This window comes from Pararge aegeria, chromosome 24 (genome assembly GCF_905163445.1).
Source record: "Pararge aegeria chromosome 24, ilParAegt1.1, whole genome shotgun sequence".
NCBI lineage: Eukaryota > Metazoa > Arthropoda > Insecta > Lepidoptera > Nymphalidae > Pararge > Pararge aegeria.
In genome coordinates, this window is record NC_053203.1 from 7,917,954 (window position 1) to 7,938,492 (window position 20,539).

General features: G+C 35.4%; 1 protein-coding gene across 2 annotated transcripts; it reads right to left on the reverse strand.

The window, feature by feature from the left end:
- Positions 1 to 9,365: 9,365 nt before the first annotated feature.
- On the reverse strand, positions 9,366 to 11,024 carry LOC120634548 (dual specificity protein phosphatase 1B-like). 2 transcript variants are annotated; one of them, XM_039905237.1, is made up of 2 exons: positions 10,256 to 11,024; positions 9,366 to 9,585 (listed from the first exon to the last, which is right to left on the reverse strand). In XM_039905237.1, exons 1-2 carry the CDS (start codon positions 10,959 to 10,961, stop codon positions 9,560 to 9,562), a joined length of 732 nt encoding a protein of 243 aa, XP_039761171.1. In that variant the 5' UTR covers positions 10,962 to 11,024; the 3' UTR covers positions 9,366 to 9,559. The 2 variants fall into 2 exon arrangements, with proteins under 2 accessions (XP_039761171.1, XP_039761172.1); XM_039905238.1 differs by having other exon boundaries at positions 10,230 to 11,024.
- Positions 11,025 to 20,539: the final 9,515 nt, after the last annotated feature.

Below are 20,539 nucleotides of genomic sequence, written 5' to 3' on the forward strand. Positions count from 1 at the left end.
TGTATAAATAATTTTGTAAAACATTTTGAAACCTATTTTTAATGAAATTATCTAATAAAATTTTATTATAAACCTCAAATACTTTCTTTTTAACATGCGTGTGTTTGTGTGTGTGTGTGTGTGTGTGTGTGTGTGTGTGTGTGTGTGTGTGTTTGTCTGTGGTATCTTATTGAACTGAGATACCCAGTTTCATTTTGTTTTTTGTTTGAACGGGAAAAAGTCGGGAGTACTTAGTTATGTTCAATGATAATCGGTTAAAGATGGCCGCCGCCACAAAATTGCGGATTACAGATTTTTTCACAACTTCCTCACTATCAAATGAAAGGGCTTGACTATATATAAAGAATAGTAGAATACTATATATAAAATTTCAATTTAACTAATCGTGGTTACTACACGATTGATTAATTCCTTAACGACAACGCTGCTTGGAAGCAGCTATCATCTATCACAAAAAAACGTGTGAGCCGTCACGGGGCGCCTGGCAGGTGTGAAAAATCGAAATAATTTCCCGTAAGTTATTACATGATGAAGATGTTCGAAAAGAGCAATCTGCCGAGTTTCTTGCCGGCTCTTCTCAGTGGAATCTGCCTTCCGAACCGGTAGTAGAGTCACTACAAACAGACTGACATAACTTAACTTAAAGTGCTCATAAACTTGGCGTGCTTGAAATAAATTAATTTGTTGAATTAATTAATTTGTCACTACGATAACTACTATACAATTGATGAATTTTTTAATGACAAGATTGCTTGGAAGCATCCGGCTCCGCTTTCAGCTCTCACAAGATAGAAAAATGAATGTTAAAATGCAAACGACACAACGACAGGCTTGACGTTTCAAAAGTGCTTATATTAGGCCTACTTGAAATAAATGAATTTTGAATTTTGAATTTGAATTTTGATAAATTTCGAATCCAGGATGAAAGCCACAAAAGGCCAAATTACATTTTAATGCAATAATAATAATAATAATATTTATTTATTTGCCAAATTGTGGGTACAAGTATACATCTTATTAAACAGACCCTTCACAATCGACTGTCACAGACAGTGTGCAAATGTTTATAAAAATAAAAAATAAAATATAAATTACATTACAATTTAAAGAATAAAAATACAATAATCAGAAATAAGTAATAATGTCATTTAAGCAATTACAAATGTTTTTATACAGTTAGAAAAGTTAACTAAGAAGGTATATTGCTGTTACTTAGGTATTCTTTTACACTATAATAGTTTTTTTTATCAAAAATTGCTATTGTTGTAAGCCCAGTATGAGCCCACACTGTACAGAAGCTATCCTGTGGCTCTCAAATAACTTAACACGTTGGCTGCTGAAAACACGTTTGTGTTTTAAAACTACGTAACGCGTGTCCGGCTCAAACACGCTAGGCGTGTTAAAATAAATGTACCTACAAGGATGCGGCCGAACACGCTGGGCGTGTTTTTCCAGCGTTCTGCGAGTGCGGCAAACACAAACGCTGTGTTGTTTAAATATACTGCTAGAGCGGCCTTTACGCAACAAGTGTGTTATGAATGGCGAGGCGGCAGGTGATGACAGAATTACAGCTGTACTGTTGAAGCTGGGGCGTTAATGGTTGAGGAGTTCTCCCGGTAATTCACCATCAGCTCCTTTATTGTTACGAGCATAAATTGCTAACCAACCATAAGCCGTAATCGAATAGCAAACCGTTTAGTACATTTTATTGTTGTGTATTTCCAGTTTCCATCCGTGGTCTTCATATTTAGTTTTACTAGACCAAATGCTGTTTTTCGAAAGAAGATGCATAAGTTGCATAAGTTATATGCCTATAATTTTTGAAAACTTCCCCGAATTCGTCTGGATCTGTTCAATAGATCTTAACCCGATGAAAATGGGACCGCTTAGAAAGTATACTGTTTCAAACAAAAAAAGAATTTAACAAATCATTCAACAAATGACAATTTTCGAAAGTAACAAAACTAAAACATAAAAAAATACAACCGAATGTGCACCTCGTCCTTTTTTAAAGTCGGTTGAAAATAGAAGTAGAACATCCGTTCACGTAGGTACTTTCGCTTCGTCGGATATTCTTTTAAAAATCGCCCAGCGTTCAAAATCAGAGTTTACAACAAAAATATCGCCCGTTGTCGTGTACATTCCACGCTGTTGCGTCTGCGCAACAAAAATAGACTATTATTTTGGAATATGTTGCCAGCGGACGCTATCAATAAAACTTGTAACAAAAATCGGTTTCATATGCAGAAAATATTGCGAAATCGCGCACGTACGTGGATTCCGCATTTGCGGGCCATCTTTTCTGGTTTTCAGGGGAAATCTTCTTAACAACGGTACGAGCGATAGCTTGGGTAATATGGGATTCTTTACCCATGGGTAAAATGGCATTCATGGGTGGCATAAATATTTCTTTATTGAAATAGGCACATAGATGGCACTTTTGATACTTACATCTAAAATACGACAGAAGTGAGTCGATAAATGAATTCATCGTTATAAAACTAAAGCTACGAGCGTTCCACACGCCTCCAGCAGAAGCAGAAGCCCGCAATAAACTTAGCCTATTCTGTTCACCTGCTGAGAAGTGATGATGAAGTCTATGATTGTAACGGGCTAACCTGTCAAAATTCAAAATTAAAAATTCAAAATTCATTTATTTCAAGTAGGACAAGCACTTTTGAAACGTCAAGTCTGTCCGTGTGTAGTGACTCTACCACCGGTTCGGAAGGCAGATTCTACCGAGAAGAAGCCGGCAAGAAACTCAGCAGTTCCTCTTTTCCAACATCAAAAATTTACATTTTACATTTTAACATTCATTTTTCTATCTTGTGAGAGATGAAAGCGGAGGCGGATGCTTCCAAGCAACCTTGTCATTATACTGTTAGAGGCATAGCAGTTGTATGAAACCTATACCCCTAAAAGAGTTCGATATCGTACCGGAACGATAAGTAACTAAGCAGCACTTCTTTCAGTAGGGCGGTAAGCCAAAGCTCCCTACGAGATCAAACCAGGGAAAATTCTGAAATCATAAAGTTAAAAATTGCCCGTGCTAGAGATGGAATCTGGGAACTTTCACTTAAAACACTGCTCTCAACTCTGCGCCAGAGAAGTCGTGTTTTACGATATATATTAAAAAAACTAATATATGTCCAATCCACACATACCAGTTAATAGGTGGGCACTCAATAATAAGGTTCTCTAATAGAAATGTTAGTTAGACAGGTCAAATATATCAGCGCTCATTACAGTTTCCTGTGAATAAGAACGAAAAATATTGTGTAATTTCGTAATTCGTCATAGAATATAAAAATATAATACGTTGATAGATTAGTCTGTCCGGGAAAGCTACAAGCCAAACCTCATTGGTCTAGTGGCGAGCAAGTAAACTTCAGATCATGAGGCACTGGGTGCAATTCCCGGGTCCTAATAATAAAAAAAAAAATCGGTTGTCTGTAAAGTTGGTTTACTGACGATAATTGAACGTGACGACGTCATAAGAAAATTGTTTGATAGATATTTTGTATGGATATAGAGAAGGAGGTAAATGGAAATCACAATTGAATTGATCGAGTTACATTTATTTGTACGCATAAATACAATTATGTCAATTTTTTTGACTAAAAACAATTGACACCATATTCACTTTTCACCCCACTTCATACTTGACAAAAACTTACTCAAGTAGGATAGAGACATATGACGAACACTGCCGAACGCGGAGGCCGATTGTGCCTCTTTGTCGCTCGCTCCGCGCTCTCGCTTGCACTTTAAGCCTTATATGGAACGCCTCAGAGCGAGGTAACGCCGCATGAGACATGTTTTTTCGTGCATGCAGCCGGCTCTATCTAATTATAAGACGTCACGTCAAAAACTTTAGTGACAAAAAAAGGTTACACTCTTGGTCGTTGGTGCCCAAATTAGGTGGCATGTATTGCGGAGACTATTAGTTTGCTGAGAAACACAATATCCGAATAACTAGGCGGTAAAGGTAAAGAAAATAGAATAAGTTTTCGTAACCAAAATTTTTCTCGGTAGAATCTGCTTTCCGAACCGGTGGTAGAGTCCCAAACGTTTCCCCGACGTTTCAAAAGTCCTTATAAAGTAGGCCTACTTGAAATAAATGAATTTGAATTTGAATTTGAACATCCACCACCATCCTACGCTACCATCTTAGACTGCATCATACCTTACCACCAGTTCAGGGTTTGTGGTGGTAACAGAATTAAAAACATATAGAACCCTTAGTCTGAAAACAGTGAAAACACCCGCGCACGTCTTAACCTAATGTTGCTGGCTCACATACTTGTCCCATTTTCCCCATTTTATGGTAAACGCTTAGACTATTAGAGGTAAAATAATTACTGACAACTGCTAAATGGAAGAAGAAGAAGAAACACTTCATTTCACGTATAACATACATATACAACAAAAAACCTTTAATGAAACAGTAAACAATGTAGACATGCAAAGGCGGCCTTATTGCTGCAAGCAACCTCTTGCAGGCAACCTTTGTAGAAAGGACTTAGAGTAAGAGAACGGGATAGTGCCAAGGGTGTTGTAATATATACATAAAGACCAAAATGTTTAGATACTAATACATAGATAATTTAAATAAATATACGTAATATATAAGTATATAATATATAAAAGTAGATTTTAATACATAAATTAATGGAGTGAAGTAACTAAACGCCTGTTCGGGAAACACTGCTCAAGTGGAGTGGTTTGTGATGCTACAATTAGTCGTGTACACGGTTTCTGTATTTTCTTAATTCTGTTCTAGTGGTATAAGAAAAAAAAAATCTGCCTCGATGGCGAGTTAACACTAACCAAAACTACGTTTGTAACGTAGTTTTCACATTAAAAGTCATTTAAGTACACGCAAAAGTACTTAGGAGATTTTAAGGTGAAATAAAATGGTATATTTATTTTAGTATCAGGCGTCAAGGTAGCCATCTGTCTTCTCTTAGAATTCTTTAATTGCTCTACATAAAAATAAATTATTTATCATCGCTAATAGTAGATATCAGACGGCCGAGTGGCGCAGTGGGCAGCGCGCCTGCTTTCTGAGTCCAAGGTCGTGGGTTTGATTCCCACAACTGGACAATGTTTGTGTGATGAACATGAATGTTTTTCAGTGTCTGGGTGTTTATCTGTATATTGTAAGTATTTATGTGTATTATATTCATAAAAAAATATTCATCAGCTATCTTAGTACCCATAACACAAGCTACAAGGCTAGATGGCGATGTGTGTATTGTCGTAGTATATTTATCTATTTATATATTTGACGACCTCCCAGGCGCAGCGGTGAGCGCTGTGAATTAAAGTCAGTGGAGTGGAGGTCCCGGGTTCTTTTCCCGGCAGGCAATTTGGAAATTGATAATTTCTGAATTTTCTCTGGTCGGATCTGAGGGCTTTGGCCGTAGCTAGTTACCACCCTACCGTAAAAGAAGTACCGCTAAGCGATTTAGTGCTCCGGTGCGATTTCGCGTAGAAATAAGGGGTATGACTACCATACTCCCTAACAGGTTAGCCCGCTACCATCCTAGACTTCATCATCACTTACCGCCAGGTGAGATTGCACAGAAGGGCTAACTTGTAGTGGAATAAAAAAAAAAACATATATATCTAGACTTTAAGCATTGTTTTTTTTACCACTAAGAGTTCTCACCTTAAGATAAGTGATGTTGCGATCCATGAGATAATTATCTCTGTTCCTCGTATTCTTGCTATAGAGACAGACCAGATTAGTGTGTAATTGTACATAAGTATGTATATAATAATAATACCCCATACCCCACCAATCGGTTTCCCTTGGTTTTCTTGATCCTAAGGTTGTTGGAAGAGATCGCTACTAAGCGATAAGGCCGCCCTTTGTATCCTACTTTTAAAGTTTATTTTTGTTGTGTCTATTGTTTTTTTTCCCTTCATTACTTTCATTTCTTCCAGGCAACCAATGGCGTAAAAGGAAAAAAACATAGAAAAGAGGTAGGTGGTGCAATAAATAATATTTAAAATTATACAAATATATAAATAAAATATATATATATTATATATGTTATATATGACTGTAATATATATATAAAATCCCTACAAAAGACCTTTGTCCAGCAGTGGACGTCCTGTGGTTAAGATGATGATAAATATTAAATTTTCTAGAGATTTAGTCATTTTATTGAAGTACACTTCAAATAAATGATCAATAAAATTGTATTGTTTGTATGATAAAATAATTGATGTATATATATATATATATATATACATCAATTATTATATATATATATATTATATATATATTATATATATATATTTTTTTTTTTTAATTTATAACGGCTTCTTGTTTATAACCTAAACCTCTTAGTATTTTTTTCCCCTTTTTTTGTTGGCTTTCCTGGCAGAGATCGCTTTTTAGCGATAAGGCCGCCCATTGTACCTGTAATAAAGTGTATTTTCATTTCATTTATAACGTTCAAATTTTGTATTTAACGTAAACTTATAGAAAAGGCCTTATATAGTATTAAAGACTACGTCAACGATAAAAACGCTTGGGTTTCAATCATTGCTCCAACCAGGTTACTTCTTCAATATTTTTAAATGACAATGATTTGAAGCCTGGGAGGAGTCACGTGATGCACTTGGTGTGTTCTGTGACTTATCTAAGGCGTTTGATTGTGTTCAACACGAAACGTTAGTTAGGAAACTACACCACTATGGAATTCAGGGTTTAGCTCTAGACTTAATGAGTAACTATCTACGCGATAGAATTCAGAAAGTCGACGTGAATGGAAAACGGTCTAATGGATCAGTTATGAAAATAGGTGTCCCACAGGGGTCTATATTAGGACCATTTCTGTTCCTTATTTACATTAATGACCTTCCTTACCTTGCCAAGGACAAACACGGGATAGTTCTGTTTGCCGATGATACATCACTGACTTTTAAAATAAATCGACGTGAACTAGCTTTTGACGACGTAAACAACTCTCTCGCTAAAGTGGAACAGTGGTTTGAAGCTAATAATTTGGTTCTTAACGGAAAAAAAACCAACTGATAAAATTCACTTTACCTAATGTTAAACACGTGAAAACCACTGTACTACTTAATAATGAGGAACTGAAACTGGAGGATACGACAGTTTTTCTAGGAATAACGTTAGATTCTAAACTTCAATGGGGCCCTCATGTAAATAATTTATCGAACAGGCTTAGTTCTGCTGCCTATGCGGTAAAGAAGATACGCCATATGACCGACGTAGAAACTGCGAGACTGGTATATTTTAGTTACTTTCACAGCATTATGTCATATGGAATTTTACTTTGGGGTAATGCTGCTGATATTAGCACTATTTTCGTGCTGCAGAAGAGGGCTGTTCGTTCTATCTACAAAATGAGTCCGAGAGAGTCATTGAGAGATAAATTTAAAGATTTTAAAATAATGACAGTGTATAGTCAGTACATATTTGAAAATTTAATGTACGTTCATAAAAACATTTCTAAATTTAAGAAAAAATGTGACTGCAATAATTTAAACATTAGAAGTAAGAATAAACTTACAGTGCAATATACTAGGTTACATAAAATTCATAATTCGTTTAAAGGAAATTGCATACAATTCTACAATAAACTACCAATTGTCATCTTGGAGATGTCTCTTAAAAAGTTCAAAGTTTGTATTAAACGTAAGCTTATAGAAAAGTCCTATTATAGTATAAAGGACTACGTAAACGATAAAAAAGCTTGGGTGTAAATTATTGCTCTAATCAGGTTGCTCTTCTAATAATTTAAAATGACATTGTGAGATGGTGATAACAAAAAAAAAAAAACACCCGGCTAAGTTTGTTGTGGGCTTCTTCTTAGACCAGGACGCGTTTGGAACCCTCGTAGCTTTAGTTTTAAGTTTACGAATGTGGTTATCGCCATCATCTCACTACCGTGTGGTTCTTATGTACGCATCAAAAGTGCCACCTGTGGGCCTACTTGAATAAAGATATTTTTGACTTTGACTTTGACTTTGACAATGTGAAATGGTGATAACAAAAAAAATCAACCAGCTAAGTTTGTTGTGGTCTTCTTTTTAGGCCAGGGAGCGTTTGGAACCCTCGTTGCTTTAGTTTTATGTTGACGAATTTAGTAATCGCCATAACTCACTTCTGTGTCATATTACACATGTAATGTACGCATCAAAAGTGCCATCTATGTGCACATTTGAATAAAGAAATATTTCACTTTGACTTTTATATTTTGTGATTTTAGTTAATAATATTTTAATAAATAAAATAGACAAATGAAATAATTTAACTGAATTGTTTACAGTATGAACGTCTGACTTTTATATTTTGTGATTTTAGTAAATAATATTTTAATAAATAAAATAGACAAATGAAATAATTTAACTGAATTGTTTACAGTATGAACGTCTGTATTTCATCATAATTACCAAGCCGTGCAACCGTAGCACCTGTGAGCGGTAACCTTTGTTTTATATATAGCCCGACCAAAATACCGAACCAATTAATAGTCCGGCAAGAACAACAGAGATCTGCATTTCCCAACTGTGACATTGAACTGGAAATGACACGGCATTATGACAACAGCCACTCAAACAATAAAGCATGTATTGGCGTAAACAACCTTGGGTTTTCCGCTCTTTTTAGCAACCAACCATTTGGCACTCAGTTGAACGTGTAAAAATCGGATTGTGGTAAAAAGGAGAAAGAGAATTTTCTTTCAAATGTTGTAAACAAGCATTATTCATATTTTATGTAACAACCATCAAATAAGATGTCACCACCGGGCCAATCAAAAATATCCTTTTCATCGCAACCATATTATGAGCATACTATCAGACGTAAGCTACTTATAGCCCATGTTACTCGTACGAGCTCCTGGCGCAAGCCACTGGATCAAGTTGCTTGCACCTACTGCGGTACTGGTCCAGATTACTTATTCCAGCTACTGGCGCAAGCTACTGCTACTATGGGTGCTAAGATTTTTTAAATAATATGCATAAATACTTATAAAATACATATCAACACCCAGACACTGAAAAACATTCCTTTTCATCACACAAACATTTTCCAGCTGTGGGAATCGAACCCACGGCCTTGGACTCAGCAAGCTGGATCGCTACCCACTGCGCCAATCTGCCGTCAAATTTAACAATGAAAAAACATCTTATCGTGACGTGGAAATTGCGTTCAATAAGTGTGCCTTGTGATTGGTCGTAGATTTTCTAAACGCGTTGGTTGGGCCTTAGCTTTAGTAGGTGGGTCAGGACACACAAAATAAACAATTTATGTAACACTACATTATATTAAAAAAATATATCATAATATAAGTAATTGACTGTGTTATAATTTTTTTTCATCCTTCTGAATATCGCGTGGAGGTGAACGTTATTTATAATAAACTGTTTTTAGTGGGTGCTATGATTTCACGGCCGATTTCAGACTGTTAGTGAATCAAGTGGTTTTTATTTAACGCTGCGGCCACATTGCTGGGGTTTTGGCGGATGTAGATCACCTCACCAATGTTAATATCTCATAATATCGCAATTTTTAGAACACTTGAAAAATGTAGTAACCTAAAACAAAATTAGGAAATATTATTAAATTATTATTGTAACAAAGTAAACTGAACCCTCAGCGTGAAATAAACTTTTATCTCCTGTTTAACTAAAGGGGATGTTTTTTTTTTGATAAATCCTGAAATATTTTAAAGTAGATCGTAACTCTTAGGTTTACTACTGGACTACATTACAAGATAACAATTACGACACGATAAAGCGCTAATTAAGGATGCGATTGCTAGAGAATTGCTATATTCCTGCCGGTTCCAAAACTTGTATATGCATTTTAAATTTATAAACCTGTAACATGTATAGGATAGGCGGTAGAGTCACTAGAAACAGACATACTTGACGTTTCAAAAATGCTTATATTAGGCCTACTTGAAATAAAAGAATTTTGAATTTTGACCAATCACACTTTCACACCAATTTTTATGTCCTGTTTGATTAGCTGAAAATTTCAAAATAGCCTTTAGCGTTCCTAAAGAGTAAGGCAAATTTTTCATACGAAACTGGTAGTTCCTGAGATACATTAAATAAAATAAAATAAATTTAAAGTTCCTGAGATAGGTGCACTCAAACAAACTCTTACGGTTTATTATTAGTTCAGAGAATCTAGATTTACAACGTATTCACACATATTTTATAGCAATACTAACTATAATAAGAGTTGCAAACGGCTAACCACCCAATACAGCTAGCGGCACCAGCAATCCTACAACAACTGCTGCGATAGAAGCAATCTTGTATCTATGTTTCCTCGCCTTCACATTCACAAAAGCCTCAAACTTGTGGAAACCGTTTACATCATAGTTAAGCCTCTGGTACTCTTTCAATTGAGCTACGAAGCCTGGATTGGGATTGATGAACCGCCTCTTCTGGCGCACAAAATGATACGCCTTTTCGAAGCTCATTTGATATTTTTCCATGATGTAAGCAATGACCAGGGTGGCGGATCTGGATACTCCAAAGTGGCAATGGACGAGCACGTTTCCCTTCTGCAGCCCCTCTTCGATGAACGAGTTGGCCATTGGAAAATAGGAGAGTAAATTGGTGCTAGGGGTGTCGTTGGCCCTAATAAAGAGATAGCTGATGTTGTTGTTGACAAAGGTGGATTTCGGTAAGCGATGCGTCTCAACAGTGAGTAAGTGCGTGATTTTGAGTTGTTTAAGTACATTGCGGTCGCAGGCTGCTCTCGCATTGCTCAGATATAGACCAGGGATTATCTGGCTGTAGCAGGCTTGAGTGCAGAGGTCGACTTTGTGGTATAGAACCCTCCTAGACCAGCTTTTGAATCCTGTTAGAGAGGCAACTTGGCGCGGGATGTTCAGGAAGGCGACCAGCAATGCACTCTTCAGCATAACCGCGATGAGACCTCTCACGCTTATCATGCTAGACTTGCGTGATTTTCACATGGTCATCTCTTTAATAGTTGTTTTAGTTTTTTTTTGGGTTTTTACTTGTTACAGTCTGAATTTTGATGTGACGTTAATGGCTTTGTGACGTTTGATTTATTCTTTGCTGCCATCTGTCTTGAGGTCGAAACTCTTTGATGTTCTTTCAAGTGTCTAGAAAGTAGTTTTGGATTACTGTCCTTGAAAATTACGTAAAGTGATGGAATTAAAGTATGTTTTGGTTTTTGATACTACAAGATGTTAAGTGTGACTTCGTCCGCTTACGATTACTGATATTTTTCTCATAAAATCTTTCATCCGCTATTCTGCACTATATACCCCAACCCACCGCATCACGGCGCCTGCCTGCGCTATTATAGCGTTTGCTTGGCTACTTAGGGTCTTTGCTTATTGTTGCCTGTAATAATTCCTAATTTCCGTCAAATAAATATCCGTCAAACGAATATTGACGGATATTTATTTGACGGCCGAGTGACGCAGTGGGCAGCGACCCTGCTTTCTGAGTCTAAGGCCGTGGGTTCGATTCCCACAACTGGAAAATGTTTGTGTGATGAACATGAATGTTTGTCAGTGTCTGGGTGTTTATCTGTGTATTATAAGTAAATACTTATATGTATTATATTCATAAAAAAAAAATATTCATTAGCTAACTTAGTACCCATAACACAAGCTACGCTTACTTTGGGGCTAGATGGCGATGTGTGTATTTTCGTAGAATAAAAACTAAAAAAAAAAATTATAAATGCGATTATGTCTGCTTGTTTGTTATCTATGTTAGCTTCAATCACGCCACAGATTTTTTTTAAATTTGTAACATTAATATAACGTTTTGGTGATGGACATAATAAACTTTTTATACTGACCGGAATTAGGGTAAGGATTTAAAACAAAACAGCTAAACGGATCCTGGTAAAAGTAACCATAGCTTGCATCCGGAAAACTAACGGTTCCTGTAGGAGTTTTGAAAAACTAAAAAGAGATATAACTAAAGCACTAAAGAGAGAGAGTTAGGGGCAGTGGCTAGAAACAAAAGTCTCTGGAGAGTTTGGTTTATGAAGATAGTATGGTAAATACTGTAAGGCCATGACTGTAGAGGCCACATCGTAGGTTAGTTATTATTGCATCCACTTTAGTTTTACGAGTAAATCAAGGCCTTATTATAGACGAGTTAACTGCAATAGCGGCCAGAGACTTGTAATTTATCTAATTACGTGGGGCTGTTTGCCAAGCAAGTGTTTTTGATATGATTACTGGAAAATTATTAACGTACCTAACTGATTACTTAGTAATTTTTAGTAAAACTAGCTGACCCGTGCAACTTCGTCTGCACCAAATCGGTTATTACCGGAAAACACGAATAAAATGACATTTTCTAAAAATGAATCTATTTATCGCCCCAAAACCCCCTGTATACTAAATTTCATGAAAATTGTTGGAGCCGATTCCGAGATTCCAATTATATATATACAAGAAATGCTCGTTTAAATATATAAGATCAGATGGAAGTTTGTTTACCTGGAAGAGATCTCCGTCTAGCGATAAGAAGGCCAAATTGTACACGCTGTATTGTGTTGTGTTTTTTATTATTTCGATATTGATATTCGGAATCCATATTGAGTTTAGCCTTTCATTTTTCGTATGTGTTGTCTTGGCTTTTCCTCACCTCCCCGCCACGTAAAGTTTCATCTTTTGATTGTTTGTGTGTTCTGTACTTTTGTTTTGTACGCAATAAATCTGTATTCATGTTTGAAGAAAACATTTTCAATCGATTAAATATATACAATTATAATAGATATTTACACAATTTCACGTATTCAAATTATAAGTTTATTAAAGATAATTAGTAACAGAGCTTTTTGTGTCAGAGCTCCTTCCTTATTACTGTCGGATTTTTTTTATTTTTTTTTTGGGTTTATTGCCGTCGTAATTATAGGCAAATGAAGCTTAACACCTACGCTTCAGGTTGATGGACACAGGATGGCACGTTGCGGGACATGTTGCGGGACTTCTGCCTTGTATGCCCTGCGATGTATTTCTCTGTTTGTAGGCAATGGTTTTCCATTTATGATTTAGAGGCCGTCGGCTTGGTCTATCAATTAATAGTATAAAAAAGACAACCACTGAAAATATTAGTGTTTAATATATATACTTACATCACAAACATATTTTCTTTGTATTTTTTAAAAACTATACTAGACTAGCGCTTGACCACAATCTCACCTGATGGAAAGTGAAGATGTGGCCTAAGATGGGACGCGCTTGCCTAGAAGATGCCTTATCACTCTTGTTTTTAAGATACCCAGGTTGTAAGAATTAGGAAACACATAATTCGGAAGGGTATTCTAAACTCCAGCCATGCGTATGTGAAAAGAAGATGCAAATCGTAATGTCGTGTTGAAACTACACTCTAAGTTACGCTTAAAACTATGAGGGTTCTAAACGCATCCTGGTCCAAAAATAACACCAGTTTCATATTTAGATATATTTGATATTGTATTGCTATTGTATCAGTATCAATTAGTAAAACAACAATGTAGTGAGTTGGCAGTTACCAAAATAGCCACTTACTCATTGCAATATATGAAACCCATTCAATAACAGTAAATTATTGAGTCGTTATTAAATATAGGTTAATGTTTAATAACGATGAATGTTGGTTAGTTTATAATTTGTTTTTGCGAAAAATAAAACATCTTTTTATATAAAGAGTACTAAATACCTACTAGACTGATAAGAATAATTCAGGAATTTTAGAGCTTAGACACTCGGTTCCATCGCGTCTTAGCAAGTTCGTATTCTTAACTTGCTCTTTTAGGTAAGAGAGTGGACCAGCGACGCCGATTTCCTAACACTGGGCTCCAGAGAATTTTATACCCGTCTCGGTAATCTAATTCTGGATTCATAATCCTTTTTTAAACATGCTTACCACTAGACAAACGGGGCAGTTATTAGAGACATATATACATATATATATACCTACATATATACATATATATGTATAAATATTTTTAATTTTGGTCGGTCTGTCTGTACCTATGTTGGCTGCGCATCACGCCGTAAATACTTGACTTTCTTTCTACTACTACTACTTTCTTACTCCGAGGTTGGACTAAGGAAATGTTTTATTTCTTAACTGAGCACAGTACCTAAGGGAGATTGACAATTTTACACCATAACTCCGTCAAATATTTTAATATTTCATTCTGATCTGGAACGTTTGTATTATCAGTTAAATTTTTCCTAATTTCGTTTAGATCTGATGAATATTATTTGAGATAGAGGAACATAACACCTCAAATAACAGCTCCTTCAAATATTTTTATATTTCATTCTGATCTGGAACGTTTGTATTATCAGTTAAGTTTTTCCTAATTTCGTTTAGATCTGTAGAATATTATTTGAGATAGAGGAACATAACACCTCAAATAACAGCAGCTAGCACTTTAGGCTTTGCTATAATGACTACACAAAGTTTTGCCACTTGTTTAGGGGCGCTAGGACTGGACAATTTTTTTTAGAACTTTTCTTGTTTAATTTTCTGAAAACAAGTCAACTAACAATGCGATTCCGATAGTTCATTTGAGGGCGTTCTATTATTTGTAAGTGATAGGACCTGGGGCTGACACATGCGAAATTATCTTACAAACTGTCCAAATCAGGCACCCATCCATTTACTGACTTGGTTCAACGTCTTCTTGACTAGGCCACAAATTTACTGCAGCCATTTTTGATAGGTAGGTAGGTAATTAAAAGAATTTTAGGTCAGGTGAAACTGAAGTACGCATCCAAAGAAGATTCTTGTATCACTTGTCATACATGGATTTAAATTGTAAGAAATTTTACACATACGACTCGCGACTTGAGTTCTATATAATGGTTTCACTGAAGGAGCGTAGAAAGGTTACAGATGTAATTTTTCTTGCAAAATTAATGAAAGGCCTAATTGATGCGCCTGAGTTGCTTGAGCGTTTAAAATCCGTAGTTCCACGTGAAGGTAGCCGCTTCCAAAACCGTAAGACTTTTTGGTTGCCAAAAACCAGAACTAATCTTGGCCAACATAGTCTAATTAAACTAATTTCTTGCAAATTGCTTTCGTGATAGTATAGATCTTCACCGATAACATACCTAGTGTTAAGCTTAAGTAATTTTATTTGCACAATATTTTTTCTTTTCTTAGTAATTTATATTTTTTTATATTATTTTAATTTTTTTTTAGCTGTTTGCAGCATCCGTATGTCCCCAACGGATTTGCATGCTATGTTCGCATCGAGAAGGCACAATTGTTTACACATGCCAAATAGTGCTATATTATATTAGAGTAAGCAGTTGATTGTCACTTTTGCGAACTAAATAAAAAAAAGTAGTCCCGGGACGATCTTCTGCGATTTACAGTATGCCTTATTGAAGGTTTCAAATAGTGGGTGATTTAATCTCTTGGGGCACGAATAGATAATATGTTATTCGCATAAAGTTCAATCGATTCTTTGAATATATTGATAGAAGTTGCATAGCTATCTTTACGGTATTGTACTGTATTTGTTAAACATCTTTAGATTGTAAACTATGTAGCAGTACTCTGCAGTCCTTTATTTGCGCGGGTGAAGCCGCAGGGTACATCTAGAACATATTTAATATACTAACCTATCATTCAAATAATTACTATAATTTATAAATAAAATATGTATGTTTGTTGCGTTTCCTTCTTTCACTCGGCAACGGTGCAACGGAATGACATGATGTTTTGCATAGTTAAAGATAAAGAGCAGAAGCTGTCATGTTAACAAATACATCTTGAGTGTGGACGGTGACGCGGAAAAATGCTAGTATTATGAATTCCGTAAATACGCAAAGACGAAAAATCCTTTTTAGAGAAAAAACATTACGTTATCGTGTATTTGGTATTTTCCAAAAAAAAAAAGTTATTTTGGTTAACGGAGACAATTATGTGGCGCGTTGAGGGAGAAATCGGCGCTTGCGCATGTAGTCTTGAAATGCAATGCATTTTGTTCGCAATCGTATGCAATCTGTCAACAAAATAAATTACGATTTAACAGACATCTTGCTCCCACTGTGGAAAGATTCACAAAGCACTGGCGTACATTTGGACTGTGGCGTATTCTTCACACACGAATAAAACGCTGTGTATTCTTATTTCTCAAGGCTAGAAACTTGGGGCCTTGCAACTAAACTTTGAAGAATGTCAAACAATGTAAACTTTGACAAAACTAACTGTACAACGTGTAAATGAAAACCGAAATATTACTTAACAGGCTTAAGAAGAACATTATTTACTGTCTCTGAGACTTATCTGTGCAACCATACCATATTCTAAAACAGGTTAGCCCGCTACCATCTTAGAGTGCGTTATCACTTATCACTAGGTGAGATTGCAGTCAAGGGCTAACTTGTAGTGGAATAAAAAAAATACTGCGAAATCGAAAAGCTAATAGTTTTTGAGTAAACCACTGCCATAGTATTTACCGAAATAAATTAGATACAGCCTTAAATCACATTCAAAATGTATAATGAGTAAGTACTATGCACGTCTCGGTCACCTTCGATAGGGTTGTCATAACTAAACACTTAGAAAGTTTTGAATTAGTTTGTATGGAAAAATAAGTATTGTGCTTTTGATTTAATGTTTTTACAGGGTGATTCCTTATGATATATACTTATACACCCTTCAACAGTATTTCGTAATTCAGTTACACGCTGTATATCTGAAACAATTTGCCTGTTTTTTCCAGCACTTTATTACACTACTAATACTATTTACTACTAAAACGTTGTTTACTAGAACGAAAGGGTTGGACTTGAACGCTGTATTATGAAATAATTTTGATTTTATACTTAGTTAATCATCATACGCAGCCCGTTAAGGTCCCACTGGGCACAAGCCTCAACTCTCATAGCGAGACGGTTTTTGAATCAGAGACCCAACACGGGTACGGTTTGTATTCGATGACATTTCGTTTTTGTTTCGTTTCGGTTTCGTTTTCGTTTCGGTTTTCGTATATGATGACGTTTTCGTTTTCGTATACGATTCACTTTAACGGTTTTGTTTTTGTTTTCGATGACGTTTTCGTTTCGTTGACGTTTTCGTTTTCGAAAATGTCATCGAATTCGAAAAAGAAAACGTTATCGTATACGAAAACGAAAACGTCATCGTATACGTAAACGAAAACGAAAACAAAACGTTATCTTACCGAAAACAATAACGTCTGCGGACACGTAAACGAAAACGAAAACGAAACGTTATCGTATACGAAAACAAAAACGTCATCGAATACGAAAACAAAACCGTTAAAGTGAATCGTATACGAAAGCGAAAACGTCATCGTATACGAAAACCGAAACGAAAACGTTATCGAATACGAAAACTAAAACGTCATAAAATATGAAAACGAAACGTTATCGTATACGAAAACGAATACTTCATCGTGTACGAAGCGAAAACGAAAACGTCATCGTACACGTAAACGAAAACGAAAACGACTCGTTAAAGTATTTGAAAACGAAAACTTCATCGTATACGTAAACGAAAACAAAACGTCATTGTATACGTAAACGAAAACGAAAACGAAAACGTCATCGTATACGAAAATAAAAACAAAAACGTCATCGAATACGAATACGTAAACGTAAAATTAACGTTCTCGTCAACGTGAATCGTATACGAAAACGAAAACGTCATCGTATACAAAAACCAAAACGTCATCGTATACGTATATGAAAACAAAAATGTCATCTTATACGTAAACAAAAACAAAAACGTCATCGTATAAGTATACGAAAACGAAAATGAATTTTTGTTTTCGTTCTCATTTTCGTTTACAAACAAAAATGTTCCACGTTTATTCAACCGAAAATGTAGTAAATGAAAACGTTGATCATATATGAAAACGAAAACAAAAACGTTATTTTATACGAAAACAAAACCGAAGTCAACAATTGTTAAGTCAACATCTTAACAATTGTTCATTGTAAAGTCAACATCTCCTGAGGATGCTCCTGTTTCGGAGCGAAACGTGCGTTGAGGGTATATTGCCGAAGATCTGTTTGGTGTGGAGTATAAGGATTGAAGAAATTATAAATTACACCACACAGATTCTCCTACTTTACGCGGAGTATAGCAAATTAAGCTTAATATTGATAATATATCATGGATTTCCGCATTTTCATCCAATACAAAAACGAAAACGTCTTCTTTAACGTCGGTTTTCGTTTACGATGACGTTTGCGTTTATATATTCGTTAAAGAAGACGTTTTCGTTTTTGATGAAGTTATCGTTTTCGTTTTCGTATACGACGACGGTTTCGTTTTCGTATACGATCACGTTGACGGTTTTGTTTTCGTATACGATAACGTTTTAGTTTTTATTTTCGTATACGATAACATTATTGTTTTCGTTTCGTAACGTTTTTGTTTTCGTATTCGTGATCGTATACGAAAACGAAAACGTCATCAAATACGAAAAAAAAAACGTCATCGAATACGAAAACGAAAACGTCATCGTATACGTAAAAGAAAACGAAAACGAAACGTTATCGTACACGTAAATAAAAACGAAAACGAAAACGTCAACGAATACATAAAATGAAAACTTCATCGAATACTAAAATGAAAACGTCATCGAATACGAAAACCAAACGTCATCGTATACGAAAACGAAAACGTCATCGTACACGTAAACGAAAAGTTATCGTACACGTAACTGAAAACGAAAACGAAAACGTCATCGAATACAAAAACGAAAACGTCATGGTATGCGTAAACGAAAACGAAAACGTCATCGTATACGTAAACGAAAACAAAACGTTATCGTACACGTAAACGAAAACGAAAACGAAAAGTTATATACACGAAAACGAAAACGAAACGTTATTTTAAACGAAAACGAAAACGTCATTGTACACGTAAATACACAACGAAAACGAAGCGTTATCATACACGTTAACGAAAACGTTACCTTAATCGTATACGTAAACGAACACGAAAATATCATCGAATACAAAAACGAAAACGTCATCGAATACGAAAACGAAAACGTTATCGTATACAAAAAAAAACGTCATCGAATTCGAAAACGAAAACGTCATCGTATACGTAAACGAAAACGAAACCTTATCGTATACGAAAACGAAAACGTCATCGTACACTTAAACGAAAACGAGAACGAAACGTTATCGTACACTTAAACGAATACGAAAACCAAACGTCATCGAATACGAAAACGAAAACGTCATCGTACACGTAAACGAAAAACGTCATCGTACACGTAAACGAAAACGAGAACGAAACGTTATCGTACACTTAAACGAATACGAAAACCAAACGTCATCGAATACAAATCTAAAACGTCATGGTATACGTAAACGAAAAACGTCATCGTACACGTAAACGAAAACGAAAACAAAAACCTCATCGAATACAAAAACGAAAACGTCATTGAATACGAAAACGAAAACGTCATCGTATACGTACAAGAAAACGAAAACGAAACGTTATCGTACACGTAAATGAAAACGAAAACGAAAACGTCATCAAATACAAAAACGAAAACGTCATGGTATGCGTAAACGAAAACGCAAACGAAACGTTATTTTATACGAAAACGAAAACGTCATCGTACACGTAAACGAAAACGTTAAACGAAAACGTCATCGAATACGAAAAAGAAAAAGTCATCGTATACGTAAACGAAAACGAAACGTTATCGTACAAGTAAACGAAAACGAAAACGAAAAGTTATCGTACACGTAAACGAAAACGAAAACGAAACGTTATTTTATACGAAAACGAAAACGTCATCGTACACGTAAACGAAAACGAAAACGAAACGTTATCGTATACGTAAATAAACGTTAACTTCGTCGTATACGAAAACGAAAACGAAAACGTCATCGAATACAAAAAACGAAAACGTCATCGAATACGAAAACGAAAACTTCATCGAATACGAAAACAAAAACGTGATCGTATACGTAAACGAAAACGTCATCGTATACGTAAACGAAAACGAAAAAGAAAACGTCATCGAATACAAAACGAAAACGTCATGGTATATGTAAACGAAAACGAAAACGAAACGTCATCGAATACAAAAACGAAAACATCATTGAATACGAAAACGAAAACGTCATCGTATACGTACAAGAAAACGAAAACGAAACGTTATCGTACACGTAAATGAGACCGAAAACGAAAACGTCATCGAATACAAAACGAAAACGTCATGGTATACGTAAACGAAAACAAAACGTTATTTTATACGAAAACGAAAACGTCATCGAATACGTACAAAACGTTAACTTCATCGTATACGTAAACGAAAACGAAAACGAAAACGTCATCGAATACAAAAACGAAAACATCATTGAATACGAAAACGAAAACGTCATCGTATACGTACAAGAAAACGAAAACGAAACGTTATCGTACACGTAAATGAAAACGAAAACGAAAACGTCATTGAATACAAAACGAAAACGTCATGGTATACGTAAACGAAAAACGTCATCGTACACGTAAACGAAAACAAAAACGAAACGTT